The sequence below is a fragment of the Schistocerca americana genome, chromosome 1, assembly GCF_021461395.2.
Source record: "Schistocerca americana isolate TAMUIC-IGC-003095 chromosome 1, iqSchAmer2.1, whole genome shotgun sequence".
NCBI classification, from domain to species: Eukaryota; Metazoa; Arthropoda; class Insecta; order Orthoptera; family Acrididae; genus Schistocerca; species Schistocerca americana.
Window position 1 is genome coordinate 556,263,412 of NC_060119.1, and position 19,110 is coordinate 556,282,521.

The 19,110-nt window shown below is 43.5% G+C and overlaps 1 protein-coding gene across 1 annotated transcript in view; it reads left to right on the top strand.

Moving 5' to 3' along the window:
* The window catches only part of LOC124576608 (alpha-taxilin), a 242,828-nt gene that overhangs the window by 195,092 nt on the left and 28,626 nt on the right, over nucleotides 1-19,110 (top strand). Inside the window, exon 2 of the mRNA XM_047131212.1 lies at nucleotides 294-491. Coding sequence (XP_046987168.1) covers nucleotides 294-491 — 198 coding nt within the window. The remainder of the gene's footprint in view (nucleotides 1-293; nucleotides 492-19,110) is intronic.

Consider the following 19,110-nt stretch of genomic DNA (forward strand, 5'->3'; position numbering starts at 1 on the left):
CTGTTGTTTGAACTAAAAATGTACATAATTTTATAATCATGTAACAAAAATGTTCACGTTGCAGAACAAATAAAAACGAAAACCCGCTGATGATAGCACAGTGGTGCCGAAACGTGCTTGGGTACTGAGAGAAACGGTGTTTTGCGTAACTGGTGGACCTCAAATCCAAAAAACAAAAAACAAAAAAACAGAAAAAAATCTTTGCTCTTTGTGAATGCCATCTATTTGTCCATTGCACGCAAGGCGAAGTCAGGTGACAGCGGATGCGTGACTAGTGGTGTCGGTTGTTGCAGCCGAAGTCGGCTGCGGGCATGCAGAAGAAGAAGAGCGGCAGCGGTGGGGGCGGGGGCAGCGGAGGCGGCGGGGGCGCGCGGAAGGCGCAGGCGGCGCTGGAGGAGGAGCTGCGCGCCATGGCCGGCTCGCCCGACGACAAGCTGGCGGCCGCCTGCCAGAGGGCGGGCCGCGCGCTCGCGGACAACGCCAGGCTCAAGGTACGCTCCGTTTCTTCCACACCGCGTGAAAAATACTGCCCTATTTTCTATTTCTTAGGTTTTGGTGCGTTCCAATACAGCCATCTAATTAGTGTATGTCAATTGCGACAATACGAAAGTAAGGACAACACAGCTCCCAGTCCCCGAGCAAGGAAAATCTTCGGCCGGGAATCGAACCAGGGCCTCTTCGCATGGCAAGCCGCTGCAGTGACCGGACAGACTACTAGTAGACTTCATTGGCAGCGTAGCTCTGTTGTGTTTCGTTGTCTGCATTCAGTTACTTCCTCTGACTAGCGTATTACGATGGTTTTATTGTCGTTGCGTAATCATAAACTTCCCCCAACAATGTTACCAGTTTGTTCTCGGCCATGGCCCCATCTGAATTGAAACTGCAGTCAATATGGGCGACGCAGTTGGATCTGAACGCAGTAGAAAATATCGCAGAGTTCTGTAAGCTGCACTGACGTAGTGTCTACTCCCCAAGTAGTACTCCGAGCACAGTGGAAATCGAAGCGTCGGATACTGATCTGGTACTGTTGGCCAGGGCTTGATTTCGGGCGGGACGGCGTTCACGCATCTCGCAATGATTTTTTTCTAACTCACTGGAACAAGTCGGCACAGGAGATTTAAAATAGTGCACATGTATTAAACCACAACGTAACTATAATTTACCACGGCGCCGATGGCAATGAACGTGACGATAGCTGACCAACGTGATGCAGTGGGTAGGGCCTTGGAATGAGTAAGAAGGAGAGAGCCCGCCCGGTTAGCCGTGCGGTCTAATGTACGGCTTTCGGGGCGGGAAGGAGCGCCTGGTCCCCGGCACGAATCCGCCCCGCGGATTTGTGTCGAGGTACGGTGAACCGGCCAGTCTATGGATGGTTTTAGGCGGTTTTCCATCTGCCTCGGCAAATGCAGGCTGGTTCCCCTTATTCCGCCTCAGCTACACTATGTCGGCGATTGCTGCGCAAACAACTTCTCCACGTACGCGTACACTACCATTACTCTACCACGCAAACATAGGGGTTACACTCGTCTGGTGTGAGACGTTCCCTGGGGGGTCCACCGGGGTCCGAACCGCACAATAACCCTGGGTTCGGTGTGGGGCGGCGGAGGGGTGAAGTGGACTACGGTATTCGTCGTGGGGTTGGGGACCGCTGCGGCGAGGACGAAGCCTCTCCGTCGTTTCTAGGTCCCCGGTTAACATAACATGACATAACTTAACAAGGAGGAGAGAGGGTAATGTTTTTCTTCTATCTTCCATTGCTACCAACTGAGGTGCCACACACGGATCAGCTGCTATGGTACAAATGGCACACGGAATAACGTCTCGTGAACAAGTATTATAGGAACGATCGTGTTCAAATGAGTCACTTATTTCCGGCAATGACTTCAGTTGTAATACAACTAAATGACTAGAAGACAAATGACATTTAAACCATTTACTAACATCTAACTCCTTGTCTCATGTCTCATTGTGATCTGTTTTTCCTGACTCTTCGCGAAGTCTGAATTTTACTTACCCCGATGGACCAGGCATATCTTCGTCATTCATGGTTTAATGCATTATTAACAGATATTCGACGTATGCTCAGCGAGCAGCTACAGCGCAACTATATGAACGTTGCGGCTGGCAGCAGTTGAAAGCATGACGCTATAGTCACGAAGAGTACCGACTTGGGCCGGCATGTAACGAGCAGAAAACTACGGAGCAAAGTGACGCAGCTTTGGGGCAGACTGTAGCGTCTGTTTTTTATACGAAAGTTGGGGGTTTTGTTGTTTTGATTATAAGAAGATGAATTTAAAACCTGAATTTCAGAACCTTATTTTGTAAAAAAGAGTATCATTGTAAGTTTTATCACAAGTTTTAAAAAATCGAAACTTGTGGCTGGAGTACGGGGTGATAGTGCGTTCCCGCACCTAAAATTTTAGAAATTAAGCAGGGCTGTTGACTGAATGGGTTGTTAGACGTATGACTAAGATATTCACGATCAAACTGACTGTTATGTGAAGTAGTCGAAATTTCAGAAAGGATGCCAGCTGTTGTATTCCTGAATTTAGCATTAGTTAAAATGGCAAAACCACAGTCGTCACAAACTCGTGCGCTCACGAAATAAGCAATCAACGATTCACACACAACATAATCGACACAATTAGTTGACCATAAAACCTATTGCGGATAAATTGGCGGAAAGATTCATTATACTTCTATTATATTGTTGTCGAGCAATCACTAGAAGCAGTGACGACCATAAAATACTAGGGAGAATCCACACGAACCGAGTTGCAGAGAAAGCGGATGCCTCGTTGAGATTCGTTCCAAGAATCTTACAGTAACGTTAATCATCAGCGAAAGACGTACGGTAGCTTACACAAATAGTTTAGTCGCAGCAGCGTCCGCTGCCTTGATAAAATTCATGGAAGAAATAAGTTCCCTGCACTGCTTGTTAATCATTTCCGTTTTATTTTTGTGTGCTACGACGTTTTGACTGTGTAGCCATTATTAAACAAAATGTCTGACCCGTTAACATGAGTGACGGTGCGAAAATATGTTCAACTTCTGGTGTTAGAAGGTGAGGACAATATCCTCCGCCCCCCCTGTCTCCAATGTGGTTCATGGAGTGCCCATCAAATCATATGACTGTAACCAAAAACATACGTGATTAATCGGTTAAATATTTTGCTTGAAAATGGCTACACAGCCGAAGAGTCGCAGTACACAAAATAAAGTAGAATAGAAATGAATAACAGCCATCGGAATAAACTTGTTTGTTTCAAGTAGCTTACGAAAGCTTTGTTCGACCGAATCCTGAATATTGCTAGTCAATCTAGGACCCTTACCAGGTAGGACTGATAGAGGAGATAGAGAAGATCCAAAGACGACCGATTCGTTGGGTCACAGGTTTCGTTTAATAAGCAAAAGACCATGATATAGCTGTTAATGTGTGTGTGAATTCCTAAGGGACCAACTGCTGAGGTCATCGGTCTCTAGACTTCCACACTACTTAAACTATCTTATGCTAAGAACAACACCCACGCCCATGCCCAAGAGAGGACTGGAACCTCCGGCGGGAGAGGCCGCGCATTCCGTGACAGGGCGCCTCAAACTGCGCCGTCACTCCGCGCGACCATAGTTGTTTATCAGACGCCGGTGTCAGACAGTACGAGACGCTTTATGCAGTCCAAGAGCGTATTTCGAGGAATAATCGGGCAACATATTATTTCCTTCCGTGTATACAGGAGTTGGACAAACTTATGGAAACACAGCTTGATTATAAGTGCAGACTAGCCAAGGCTGCAGGTTGCGCTGTTCTGACCACTAACGGTACCGTTACATTGTCCACAATGCATTGAAAGTGTCAGTCGTGGTCAGAACAGTGTTCTGTGTAGCTGTGAGTGCTTCACGTCGGAGCATAGTGCATTTGAGCGTGGGCACACTGTTCGTGGTGTAATCTCCCGCCTCCTTCCTGTTTACATCTCTTGTCCACATTAAACAGTGTCCAGTCCAAGTAATTAATTAGCAAATTCCTTTATGAATATTTAAGAGGAGCGAAGATTGCACTAAACTCTCAAGTTTACTTAGCCTGTCATGTTGAGATGGCTGCAGTTTTCTTGTCTAGCGGTCTGATTCTTGAATCTGAAAACCTCACATTAGGTCCTTACCGTTGGTTTGAACTAAATTAATGTCAAGATTGTTGCTGCGGCATTTTCCACGTAAATATATTTTCTCTAATTTTAGTATATCATACAATATTTAGATTTTTCACATGAACAAAACCGAAATTACATTATTCGCTCAAAACTACAAAAATATGGCCGATCATATCAGAGGCAAGCTTACGACTCTCATACTCTACGGAAATAACCGTATTCCAAAGGATTCACAATTTTTCTTAACAAATGAATTTCTACTGGTTTCCGTTACATTATTCATTTCGATTATTATTTCATAAATGAATCCAGAAATAAACATAGTAAACAGTACAAGGTTGCGTTATTTATTATTATTATTATTTACATTTTATGGCCTTCATTGGACGACTCCAGTCAACTTTATACAAAGATTCTTTCAGTTTCCTGTCATCCCAGTACTTCTTCATTCTCTCGGATCTCATCCTTCTTTCTTCATCGGAAATCACCCTTCCTATTGTCTGTTTGTTGGTTACGTAATAAGTAATAAAAATTTTAAATGTGTCAATAGCTCGTAATTTCAAATGTTTCTAAAAAATAATAATTTTAACTGTACATTTAGAACTAGTACTTATCGATTATTACATAGAGACTAAAACATTTTATAAAGTAATTCATTGTCATAAATTTTAGCTTGAGATACGGCATACTGTGTATAAAATTTTACTAAAGTTTTCAGAAAAGCAACTGAGATAATATTCACCTGTCCAAAATTCGAAAAATAATGCTGGTTTCGACAACTACTGTTGAGAAAAGCAATGCTAGACGATGATGTGTCATATGGTGAGTGCTTACGTAACCAAGGCAGCCGAAGTGTTTGGTGTTGTTTCAAGAGGCACCGTATCGAAGATTTATGCCGCATACAGGGAAAACGGATAGAGATCATCCGTTAAGTCACAAAGCGGACGAGGGTGTGTTGACTGATCGTGACGGACGGTCATTGAAGAAAATTGGGGAAAAAAATTGGACTATGACAGCTGCAGGCGTCACTGCAGAACTGAATGCTGCACTGGCGAACCCTGTCATCACCACAACAAACGAAGGGAGCTCCATAAGTAGGGAACTACAGCGCGAGCTTGAATTCCAAAACTAGTCTGTGATGCAGATGCTCGTAACAAGAAAACGTGGTGCCGAAGCCATAACAAGTGGGCTATGGAAAATTTGAAGTGTATCATTTGGTGGGACGCCTTGGATTCACAGTTTCCAACTCCCGGGCGAGTTTACATCCCAAAAGTGAAACATGGCTGGCGTCTTTTATGATATGGACAGCCGTAGCGTGGTATTCAATGGACTCCGTGTTTACTCTGCAGGGTCACATCACTGCCAAGTATTACGTGATCATTTTGGATGATATTATCCAAACTGCGGTACAATGTTGTATTTCTCGACGGTGAGGTTGCGATCCAAGACGACAGGGCCCCTGCTCGCACAGCTCACATCGTCCAGGACTGGTTTCGTGAGCACGAGGATCAACTGTCGCATCTCCCCTGTACACCACAGACACCAGATGTCAATATTATTGAGCTTCATTGGTTTACCTTGAAGAGAAGAGAGCGTGGTCCTTATCCACCTCCATGACCAATACCTGTAATTGCCACTGGTTTGCAGTGACAGTGATATAAGATTCCTTGTGGAGGATTTTTATTTATCCACTCCGGGAGGACTGGACGCTGTTCTGAGTGCCAACGGTTTTTCTGCGCCGTATTAGGCTGATAATGTGTTGTGATTTTGATGTTTTCATACTCTTGTCCAACCCCTGTAGCTCGCGATACGACCAGGGCGGAAAAAGCGGAGAAATCTGAGCTCGTGCAGAGATTTATGGGCAGTCGCTCTTCCCGCACACCATTCGCGAACGGAAGAGGGGAGAGGGGGCAGTGGCAACTGTACCAGAAGTACCGCCCGCCAAACACAGTAAGGCGGCTTGCGGACGAGATGCGGATGTAGAAGCTCCGCTTCGGTAGCGGTGCGGCGTAGAGAAGCGTATCGCAGCGATGAGGCAGCGTTGCAGGGCCTGAGCCAGCCGGCGCGGGCTGCCGATACCGAGCCTTATCTCTCCTGCACTTTGATGTGCGTGCGTGAGGGGGCACAGGCATTCCTGGTGAGGCGATACGCTCGCCCTGTGCGGCGGGCAGCTCCTCGCCACAGAGCAGTGCAGGCACCAACCTGGGGGCCTCTTCATGGTAAAGCCTCCCAACTGCACACGTCGTCAGTATTACTCGCCGTATTGCTCTTCTCGACAGTCCCTGTTGTTAAACTTCATTCGGTACACGGGAGCAACCGTTGGTCGCAAATTCACAGTTGTACAGGTACGACCTTAAAACAACAGCCAATAAGCGAAGAGCGCGCAGAAGGGTGTGAATTTAAAATAACTTGCTCCAGCTAATACCTGTTATGTGAAGAGTAAAAAATACAGGATTTTTTTTTACCGCCAGAAAGTTCTGTAGCATATTAGAAATATTGTCTCCAATATTCGAGAGTTTGATTCGTGCTACAAATAATGTAAAAACCATCATGTTTCAACCAATACCAAATGCCACACCCCATTTTCTACACGACTTTGTGCTATGTTTTATTATCTCCTGCCACCAGAGAAGACATCTGTATAGTATAGGAAGCTGTGAGCCAGTTTACGATGCGATTAATTACTATTTATTAAAGAAATGAAATGCACACAACCCTAACGAAAGCTTTAATAACCTCGTTTGAAAGCGACACCCATAAACAACATTTTGTTCACCTACTATTGTTAGAATTTCCTCATATGACGCGTATCTGGTGTTGAATGATGGTAACATTGGAAGGATCAGGACCTTTATGAGACTAGGATTTGTTGTAGGCTTCTTCACCCAAAACCTATTGGAGAAAATTGGTGAAATGCGTATTACTAGTTCTGAAATGTTAGTGAAGGGTATTGCCAAAAGGCCACACCAGAACGATCAGACTAGAAGAAAAGAGATACATGAAGAATAAAGAGCCTAACTGCATGGCCATAGCCAACATGACGCTACTTATTTAATCTTTTTTCTGCTTTCCCGCAACTTTGACAGAAGAAAAGAGATACATGAAGAATAAAGAGCCTAACTGTATGGCCATAGCCAACATGACGGTACTTATTTAATCTTTTTTCTGCTTTCCCGCAACTTTCACTTTTCAGTGTAAAAGGAGCGTGTTCTGTTGAACGATTTCAGATAAAAGGATGAAATTTGCCGCAGACTTTGTACGTACTATAACACAAGTCCCTGTGGTACAAAATTTTTCACAGTGGATGGCTGTCAGATTTGTTTAAACGAGTATGAAATAAACGTTGCTGTGTGCCATACACATCAGCACATCAATTTTAACAAAAATAGTTGTGAGAGTTCAAAGACTGACATTAAAAAACAGATACACTGATTTGTTTACCGAATAACTTTGAATAACCAACCACATTTTGAAAGCGATAAATAAAACAACCACTGATAAAATGTTCATTATGTGATGGTTGTTGTTGTTGTTGTTGTTGTGGTCTTCAGTCCTGAGACTAGTTTGATGCAGCTCTCCATGTACTCTATCCTGTGCAAGCTTCTTCATCTCCCAGTACCTACTACAACCTACATCCTTCTGAAACTGCTTGGTGTATTCATCTCTTGGTCTCCCTCTACGATTTTTACCCTCCACGCTGTCCTCCAATACTAAATTGGTGATCCCTTGATGCCTCAGAACATGACCTACCAACCGATCCCGTCTTCTAGTCAAGTTCTGCCACAAACTCCTCTTCTCCCCAATCCTATTCAATACCTCCTCATTAGTTATGTGATCTACCCATCTAATCTTCAGCATTCTTCTGTAGCACCACATTTCGAAAGCTTCTATTCTCTTCTTGTCTAAACTATTTATCGCCCATGTTTCACTTCAATTCATGGCTACACTCCATACAAATACTTTCAGAAACGACTTCCTGACACTTAAATCAATACTCGATGTTAACAAATTTCTCTTCTTCAGAAACACTTTCCTTGCCATTGCCAGTCTACATTTTATATCCTCTCTACTTCGACCATCATCAGTTATTTTGCTCCCCAAGTAGCAAAACTCCTTTACTACTTTAAGTGTCTCAGTTCCTAATCTAATTCCCTCCACATCGCCCGACTTAATTCGACTACATTCCAGTATCCTCGTTTTGCTTTTGTTGATGTTCATATTATATCCTCCTTTCAAGACACCGTCCATTCCGCTCAACTGCTCTTCCAAGTCCTTTGCTGTCTCTGACAGAATTACAATTTCATCGGCGAACCTCAACGTTTTTATTTCTTCTCCATGGACTTTAATACCTACTCCGAATTTTTCTTTTGTTTCCTTTACTGCTTGCTCAATATACAGATTGAACAACACGGGGACAGGCTACAACCCTGTCTCACTTCCTTCCCAACCGCTGCTTCCCTTTCATGCCCCTCGACTCTTATAACTGCCATCTGGTTTCTGTACAAATTATAAATAGCTTTACGCTCCCTGTATTTTACCCCTGCCACCTTTAGAATTTGAAAGAGAGTATTCCAGTAAACATCGTCAAAAGTTATCTCTAAGTCTACAAATGCCAGAAACGTAGGTTTGCCTTTCCTTAATCTAGCTTCTAAGATAAGTCGTAGGGTCAGTATTGCCTCACGTGTTCCAACATTTCTGCGGAATCCAAACTGATGTTAGCCGAGGTCGGCTTCCACCAGTTTTTCCATTCGGCTGTAAAGAATTCGTGTTAGTATTTTGCAGCCGTGACTTATTAAACTGATAGTTCGGTAATTTTCACATCAGTCAACACCTGCTTTCTTTGGGATTGGAATTATTATATTCTTCTTTAAGTCTGAGGGTATTTCGCCTGTCTCGTACATCTTGCTCACCAGATGGTAGAGTTTTGTCAGAACTGGCTCTCCAAGGCCGTCAGTAGCTCTAATGGAATGTTGTCTACTCCCGGGGCCTTGTTTCGACTCAGATCTTTCAGTGCTCTGTCGAACTCTTCACGCAGTATCGTATCTCCCATTTCATCTTCATCTACATCCTCTTCCATTTCCATAATATTGTCCTCAAGTACATCGCCCTTGTATAGGCCCTTTACATACTCCTTCCACCTTTCTGCTTTCCCTTCTTTGCTTAGAACTGGGTTTCCATCTGAGCTCTTGATATTCATGCAAGTGGTTCTCTTTTCTCCAAACGTCTCTTTAATTTTCCTGTAGGCAGTATCTATCTTACCCCTAGTGAGATAAGCCACTACATCCTTACATTTGTTGTCCTCTAGCCATCCCTGCTTGGCCATTATACACATCCTGTCGTTCTCATTTTTGTGACGTTTGTATTCCTTTTTGCCTGCTTCATTTACTGCTTTTTTATATTTTCTCCTTTCATCAATTAAATTCAATATTTCTTCTGTTACCCAAGGATTTCTATTAGCCCTCGTCATTTTACCTACTTGATCCTCTGCTGCCTTCACTACTTCATTCCTCAAAGCTACCCATTCTTCTTCTACCGTATTTCTTTCCCCCATTCCTGTCAATTGTTCCCTTATGCTCTCCATGAAACTTTGTACAACCTCTGATTTAGTCAGTTTATCCAGGTCCCATCTCCTTAAATTCCCACCTTTTTGCAGTTTCTTCAGTTTTAATCTACAGTTCATAACCAATAGGTTGTGGTCAGAGCCCACATCTGCCCCTGGAAATGTCTTACAATTTAAAACCTGGTTCCTATATCTCTGTCTTACCATTATATAATCTACCTGAAACCTTTTAGTATCTCCAGGATTCTTCCATGTATACAACCTTCTTTCATGATTCTTAAACCAAGTGTTAGCTATGATTAAATTGTGCTCTGTGCAAAACTCTACCAGGCGGCTTCCTCTTTCATTTCTTACCCCCAATCCATATTCACCTACAACGTTTCCTTCTCTCCCTTTTCCTACTACTGAATTCCAGTCACCCATGACTATTAAATTTTCGTCTCTTTTCTCTATCTGAATAATTTCTTTTATTTCATCATACATTTCTTCAATTTCTTCGTCATCTGCAGAGCTAGTTGGCTTATAAACTCGGACTACTGTAGTAGGCGTGGGCTTCGTGTCTATCTTGGCCACAATAATGCGTTCACTATGCTGTTTGTAGTAGCTTACCCGCATTCCTAATTTTTTTATTCATTATTAAACCTACTCCTGCATTACCCCTATTGACTTTGTATTTATAACCCTGTATTCACCTGACAGAAAAAGTCTTGTTCCTCCTGCCACCGAACTTCACTAATTCCCACTATATCTAAATTTAACCTATCCATTTCCCTTTTTAAATTTTCTAACCTACCTGCCCGATTAAGGGATCTGACATTCCACGCTCCGATCCGTAGAACGCCAGTTTTCTTTCTCCTGATAACGACGTCCTCCTGAGCAGTCCCCGCCCGGAGATCCGAATGGGGGTCTATTTTGCCTGCGGAATATTTTACCCAAGAGGACGCCATCGTCATTTAACCATACAGTAAAGCTGCATGCCCTCGGGAGAAATTACGGCTGTAGTTTCCCCTTGCTTTCAACCGTTCGCAGTACCAGCACAACAAGGCCGTTTTGGTCAGTGTTACAAGGACAGATCAGTTAATCATCCAGACTGTTGCCCCTGCAACTACTGAAAAGGCAGCTGCCTCTCTTCAGGAACCACACGTTTGTCTGGCCTCTCAACAGATACCCCTCCGTTGAGGTTGCACCTACGGTACGGCTATCTGTATCGCTGAGGCACGCAAGCCTCCCCACCAACGGCAAGGTCCATGGTTCATGAGGGGGGGGGGGGGGCATGTGATGGTTCGTGTTCTAAAAGTATCCGGCAACATCCTGATTAGTTTATTTGACAAAAAAAAAATGAAAAAGAGATGTAGATTATAGCCAATAACATAATTACTACAAGTGCAAAATTTAGTTCAGTTATCTCTCAAACAGTAAAATTAGCTTGTGTACCCGCGTATTTTCTCATACGTCCCCCCTTAAAGAGTCCGTTAATACTTAAATTACCTGAAGATAACGGTTTCAGTTCAGCACTTAAACCAAGCAAATTTTAAAATTCTATTCCTGGCTGGTCGCTTTAGACGCGAATTCACTACGATACGTATGAAATGTAAATGTGTGTGGTCTGAGGCGTCTTGTCACGGTCCGCGCGGCTCCCTCCGTTGGAGGTTCGAGTCCTCCCTCGGCCATAGGTGTGTGTGTGTGTTGTCCTTAGAGTAAGTTAGCTTAAGTTAGATTAAGTAGTGTGTAGGCTTAGGGACCGATGACCTCAATAGTTTCGTCCCATAAGACCTTACCACAAATTTCCAATGTAAATGTTATGGCATTGTTTACTGGGATGTCCAACGGGGCTGGTTCAGCTGCCGGTCGGAAAGGGTGTTATTCCTGCGCCCCTAACTTTGCGGGTAACACTGCGAAGTTGCATAAGTGATTCCTATATCGAAGAAAGGAAACAGGAGTAATCCGCTTTATAACAGTTACATCGCTACCGTCGATTTAGAGTAGGATTTCGGAACATACACTGTGCTCGAACGCTATGAATTACCTCGAAGAAAGTGATTATTGACAAACAGCCAACAGGGATCCAGAAAATATCGTTCTTATGGAACACAACTATGTCTTAATTCTCACTAAATAATGAGTGCTATCGACATGATTTGCTGTCAGGAAAGTTACAGTTCGTAGTAACTGACGGAAAGTTATCAAGCAAAGCCTAAGTAATATCTGCCATCACGCAAAGAAGTGATAAAGGCTCTATGCTGTTCCTAATCTACATAAACGATTTAGGAGACAACTTGAGCGTTCCTCTTAGATTTTCTGCAGACGATGCTGTCATTTACTGTCCTGTAAAGTCATCACTCGATCAAAAGCAGTTTCCAATTGATATAGACAATGATTTGGTGCGAAAATTGGCAATCGACTCTAATTATTGGAAAGTGTGAAGTTATCCACATGAGTACTGAAGAGAATCCGCTGAATATCTTTTATACGATAAATCACACAAATCTGAAGGCTGTCATTCAACTAAATACTTAGGTATTACAATTACGAACAACTTAGACCAGAATGATCACACAGATGTTTGGGGAAAGCTAACTAAAGGCTGCGTTTTATTGGCAGAACAGTTAGAAGATGCAACAGGTCTACTAAAGACACTACCTAGACTACGCTTGTCCGCCCTCGTCTGGAGTATTGGTGTGCGGTGTGGGATCCGCATCAGTTGGAATTGACGGAGAACATGGAAAAAGTCCAGAGAAGGGGTGACAATAATTAAAACAAAGGTGTTTTTGGTTGCGGCAGGATCATCTCATGAAATTTCAATCATCAAGTTTCGCGTTCGAGCGCGAAAATACTCCGTTGGTGACCACGTACCTAGGGAGGAATGGTCGTTGTGAAAAGTTGAGAAATCAGAGCTCACAAGGAAAGATTTAAAGTGTTCGTTTTTCCTGTACGCTTTTCGAGAATGGAACGGTAGAGAAATAATTTCAAGGTTGTTCGATGAACCCTCTACCAGGCACTTAATTGTGAACTGCAGGGTAATCATGTAGGTGTAGATATAGATATCTGATAGTTATGTGGTGTACGTATTTGTAGAGACTCGGTGAGTAATGGGTGCGTTTAGAGTGTAGTGTAGCGTAATGTTGGTGTTACGCGATGATGGCGAGAGGAGGCAGAGTGTGAAACCTGGTGCCGGGACATGCCTGCTCCTGCCGATTAGCACCAAGGGGACCGCCGACGGACGGATCTGGCGCAAAGACTGCTGATAAGGAACCTAACACCACCACCTCTCCTTCCCTTGCCGGCCAGATACTGGCAGCGAAAATTTGTTTCATCACTAGGAGTCGAACCGATGTACCTCCTAGTTGCGAGCAATTGCACAGGCGTGCGTCAGCGTCCTCGGATGCGAAGACGGGTTTGTACTGGCTAAAGCTTGAGTACCGCCGGCTGCAGTGGCCGAGCGGTTCTAGGCGCTTCAGTCCGCAACCGCGCTGCTGCTACGGTCGCAGGTTCGAATCCTGCCTCGGGCATGGATGTGTGTGATGTCCTTAGGTTAGTTAGGTTTAAGTAGTTCTAGGTATAGGGTACTGATGACCTCAGATGTTAAGTCCCATAGTGCTTGGAGCTATTTGAACAATTTGAAAGCTTGAGTATTAAATCAAATACGCTAAAAGTACCGCAATGCCGCTGATTTGATAAGATCCTGTAGTAAGACAGCCAACCCATGGTGCTATAAAGAGTAAAGGAAATGTTCTGAGTTTCGCTAATAAAGAGGATGAATGAACTTTTACTCTAACAAGTACAACAAAACAGTAAAGATGAACTAAGACAGTGCTTGAAAACAAAAATAAAATTTTAAACTCCCATTTGTTTCATCACTTTTTTTTTTCAGCAAGTGCTCGAAATTCCTGCCTCCGAGGTCGCTACGCAGTAGACAGTGTCAAACAAATGATCAACCACCACAGCAGCAGCTTTGTCGAAAAAAAAAAAACAGCGCAGCTACACACACCCAAGGAAGTTCGCTTACGGGACAAACTTGGGCACGATAGTAGGTGACTGGTTTCGTTCTATGGCCATATCTCTACCTCCTGGGTCTGTTGGTTGAAAAAAACTTTGTTCGATTTAACGCCCATTACCCTGATTTGGTATAATTATGAGGCTGTTTTCGTCTACTCCTGTTATTTCTGTTATACCATGTGGCTTCTCTTTAGCTGTACTCAATTAAGTAAGGATTTGCTTGATCGCATTATCTGTTGTGTTTTCGAATGCACTTCATTCTAGCAACAAGTAATCCCATATCTACCGCTAGGAACCGAGCGTGGTGGCTCAGTGGTTAGCAGACTGGGCTCGCATTCGGGAGAACGACGGTTCAGTCCCGCGTCCGGCCATCATGATTTAGGTTTTCCGTGATCTCCCTAAATCGCTCCAGGCAAATGCCGGGATGGTTCCTTTGAAAGTGCACGGCCGACTTTCTTCCCCGTCCTTCCCTAATCCGATAAGACCGATGACCTCGCTGTTTGGTCTCTTCCCCCAAGCAACCCAACCCAACTCTACCGCTACAAAAAACTGTCTACCGTACGAAGTGCTTTGTCTTTTTGTATTTGTCTTCTTTTCTTTGAACATAACCAAACACGTAACATTCAGGAACGCAAAATACGCTCTCGTCACGTAGCACTTTCTTTCGCCGACCACTGAATTCAGGATCGATAGGCCCGTGAGTTTTGCTGAAGATGTAGGTCACTGGCCGATGACTGTCGGGACAACAGTTCGTAGCGCTGTTATCTTGTTACTATTCCATAAAGAGTTCCGCACATGTAATGTTGTTCACTTCCTTTTAGAAGGCCGTTTCCAGTGTCACAGAAAAGAGTATATAGTTCCATCTAAAAGAATTCGGTGTCTTTATTCGGTAGCTACAAATGTTAGGTTTAATTTCATACGTCAGAAAACTCCCATTTTCCGCTATAACTTAGCGAAAATCACATCACGATGTATTTAGTCATTACGGATGTATTTAGAATGCCCTATCTTAACTGCCTTACCACATGCAATGTTGAACCGAGCGAGGTGGCGCAGTGGTTAGACACTGGACTCGCATTCGGGAGGACATCGGTTCAATCCCGCGTCCGGCCATCCTGATTTAGATTTTCCGTGATTTCCCTAAATCGCTCCAGGCAAATGCCGGGATGGTTCCTTTCAAAGGGCACGGCCGACTTCCTTCCCCGTCCTTCCCTAATCTGATGAGACCGATGACCTCGCTGTCTGGTCTCCTTCCTCAAACCAACCAACCTATGCAATGTTGATACTAACAACTGGATTTATTCAGCACTTACTTTGTCAGTACAGATTTCGATCAATTTCTCTCTACGTCTTAAAGTATCAGGCGTTCCTTTTTGTGAAAGTTCTCGAAAGTCTAGTAAAATAGGAACAGGTACATATATAGACTATTATAGTTGGTCCTATTGCCACTAGGTCGTGTCATTGTAATCAGTGCAGGAACACTCTGAAAGAGTTAAAAGTTAGTCTTATCAGCCATTAGCAGCGGTCAGCAGCCAGCATCTGAATTACTAAACGGCTAAAGCGGTGTACGGTTCCAATCGCATCTTAATAAACCCAATCGTCTTCGCGTCATTTAGATTATACTACATGTGTCTTTAGTTTCATTAGAGCTGTGAAGACATTCTTTCTTAGGCAAATCTCTCTGTACAGAGTAACTTTTCACTATAATAAACCGCAATCGGGCTGTTCTTAAGGGGATCTGATTTCCACTCGACGGTGCATTCTTCCTAATATCGTAATAGTGCAGAACCTAATCAACAAACAATAAATTTACCGAAAAGCTGATGTTCTAATTTTTGAAACTTCCAGTTGACAGAGAGAGACACTGACAAACTGACGACAATCAACGAGAAGTCGCCATCAAATATACAAAAAATGCAAAACGGATTCATGAGGAGCTGATAATCAGTTAAAATGATGCCTTTAGACCGGCTAAAACACAGTAATCAAAATCACGGATATCACAGTTACTTCATTAATCTTTCTGGGCCGGTTTAGTGCAGTGGGGTGAACAGTGATTTACAAAACCACAATGGGTGGTAGTAACTCAGATATTCTGTTACTTAATGAAGGCTGAATTAATGAAAGCATCGCAGACAGTAGGCATGCTGGAATTATTACAGATCACTATTATTATACGTGCGCCCTAACACTAAACAATATTCAGCAAACAGGAGCTAGACTATAGTACAGGATATACTTATATGGATATGGTGTCTGTTCTTTCGGACATGTCCTTAAGAACAGACACCATATCCATATAAGTATATAGTTCTGGCAATACCGGCCATGACCTCCTCCTTCTGTGCGGATGCACACATAATACCCGAACTCTTACGGGACTTGGTAAGAATGTCTTCCACGAGTAATAAGTGTGTTGGGTAGGGACACTACGAATGTAGTGTGTGGACATACGAGGTGAGAATGTGTGTCTCGCGGGAGGCGTGCGCGGGACAGTCCCTGCAGTCGCCCTATCGTCTGTGTCCTTGGTAGCTCAGATGGATAGAGCGTCTGCCATCTAAGCAGGAGATCCGTGTTGGAGTCCCGGTCGGAGCACACATTTTCACCTGTCCCCGTTGATATATATCAACGCCCGTCAGCAGCTGAAGGTATTAATATATAATTGTAACAGTACAGGATTGTTGAACGCGAAATGATTTTACAAATGAGGGTAGTGTTACAAAAGTTCGAAATGATTTAGGCCATTATACTACAGCGATTGCCTTCAGATATTACTGAAGCGTTTTACGTAACTATACAGGGTGCCCACAGACCCGCTATTATTAAAAATACATAACTTTTAATCTATTTAGAGAATCGGGTTTCTATTAAAACTTTTAGCAGCTCTCAAGGCTTTCTTCCTGTGTCTTTTTGCTGTAGATTTGATTTGTATTGCATCAAAATGACGACAGACGAGGAGGAGGCGTATTGCGTCATCTGGTATGCAAAATCCGAATATGTGACAACGGCACTGGGGAATTATCGACGCAAATATGGAGAGAACAACCTGTAAAAATCAAGCATAATTACATGGCTCAAAAACTTTAAAGAGACGGGAACTGCCAAATATCTTTCTCGAAGTAGACGTCCCCCTGTGTTCCAAGCAAGGACTGCAAGATGCGTTTCACCGCAGGCCCAGGAGTTAATTCGTCGTGGATCACGCGAATTGAAGGAAGCACGGTTAACTGTTCATAAAATGTTACGTGAGCGGTTACGTTTTCTGGCATATAAAGTGCAAATAGGCTAAGCACTGAAGCCAAACTATCGTCTTCTGAGGTATGCATTCGCGCGTTCCATGCAGGCCTCCATAGATGTTGACAACGACTTACTGAAACAACGCCTGTTTTCAGATAAAGGAAAGTTTCACATTTCTGAACATTTAAATTGCCATAACATTAGGACTTTTTGAAAATAAAACACACTAACGTGAACATCTTCATGGTATCCCGGTGGATGCGGCATAATGCAAGATCGGGTGATAGGCCCATTTTTGTCCGTAAAGAAAACCATAACAGGAAATGTTTACCTGTACACACTCAAATAATTCCTGCTATCACAGATCGAAGAGCTGCAGCCGTCCATCATCTCCCAGCATGGTGGTGCACCTCCACATTGGAGTCTGAATGTGAGGGATGTACTGAATAACACATTTCCTGAGAGGTAGATGATGCGCGATGGTCCTACGGCATGGCTCACGTACTCTCCCGATGTTACGCCATATTGTTGCTTAGGCCGGTATTAAATTATCAGATTTTCTTTCACAAAGAAATGTAATCAAATATTCACCGTATTTTCTTTCAGAAACATCTTTGACTTCACAGGTTCTTCAGAATGGCCGATGAAAACCTATTGCTGTGCTCTGCAGTTGCGTGTACACAACTACTTTGTATTCACGCTTGGAAGAGGAGTAGAAGAAAAGAAAAAGGAAACGCACTTGGCTGAGGCCGTGCGTTTCACGGCGAAATGGCAAAAGCATCCAACAAAATGTGCTACGGGAGCTGCAAGTCGAGGATGTAAAGCCGTATGAACATTACTTGCGAATGGACGACAGTGCATTTCAATATGAGCTCAAAAAAAAAAGTGGCTCCTCATATTACGAAAAATGGCTCTAGCACTATGGGACTCAACATCTTAGGTCATCAGTCCCCTAGAACTTAGAACTACTTAAACCTAACTAACCTAAGGACATCACACACATCCATGCCCGAGGCAGGATTCGAACCTGCGACCGTAGCAGTCCCGCGGTTCCGGACTGCAGCGCCCAGAACCGCACGGCCACCGCGGCCGGCTCTCATATTACGAGTGAGAACACACCCCAGAAATGCCGTGCCTGCGAAAGACAGACTTGCCGCAACACTGCGAGTACTTGCAAAAATGGTAACATGCTCCGAATTGTCTTCAACAGAATGGGTATAGGTTAGGAACTGGATTTCTAGTAGAGAGGGAATGGGTTGGGTTACGTTCCCGACCCTAACCTCACCTGCAAGTGACACGAGTGACACGTGAAAAATAAATCAGTAGTACAGCAGATACAAGAATATGACGACAAACATCTGGTGTCTGTTACAAAGGAAGATCTTGAACTCCCCAAGGATGCGTTTAGAAAGCTGGAACTGACAAAAATAACAAGGCAGTGAAGGATTTTGTGATGTCGGTGTTCGGGACTGCTCTTCTGTCCACGTAATTTACCGTGGAAGGAATACACAGCAAGGATTTACTGAATGATTAATTTGGGTCTGGGAAATGATTATGGCGAACCTCAGGCTGCAGAAGAAGAAAATGTGCATGCTGAACTGCCACCAGTTGAAGGTGACAGTGAAGGTGCTAAATTGTGCTACTGCTAAAGACTGAGTATGATTCCTCATTCTTTGAATGCTGTAATTCATGACTGAAATTATGTCACCTTACTTATGTCATTTCATTGTAGCCATTTTTGTTACTGTTTTTGTGGGGGGAAAAGTGGTCAGCGCGCGGGAGTGCCATATAAAGGGAAGTGGGTTCGCGCACGGATGGGTGAAAGAAATTTTTTTCCTCTTCATATACGCAACACGTTCTGAGACACTGCTATTCGTGTAACTTAAGATTTTTCTGCAATATTCGTTATTACTTACATGTAAGAGCGCATACCTCAGTAATGATTTCGTGATTTCTGTGTGTTTAATAAACGAAATATGAAATTTCTGGAAATGAAATTGCTATGAGTGAAACAAATAAATAAATAAATAAATAAATAAAAAGCTGAGTGGTCAGCGCGGCGGTCTGTCACGCCAAGGGGCCCGGGTTCGATTCCCAGCTGGGTCGGAGATTTTCTCCGCTCGGGGACTGGGTGTTGTGTTGTCCTCATTATAATTTCATCACCAGTGGAAGGCAACG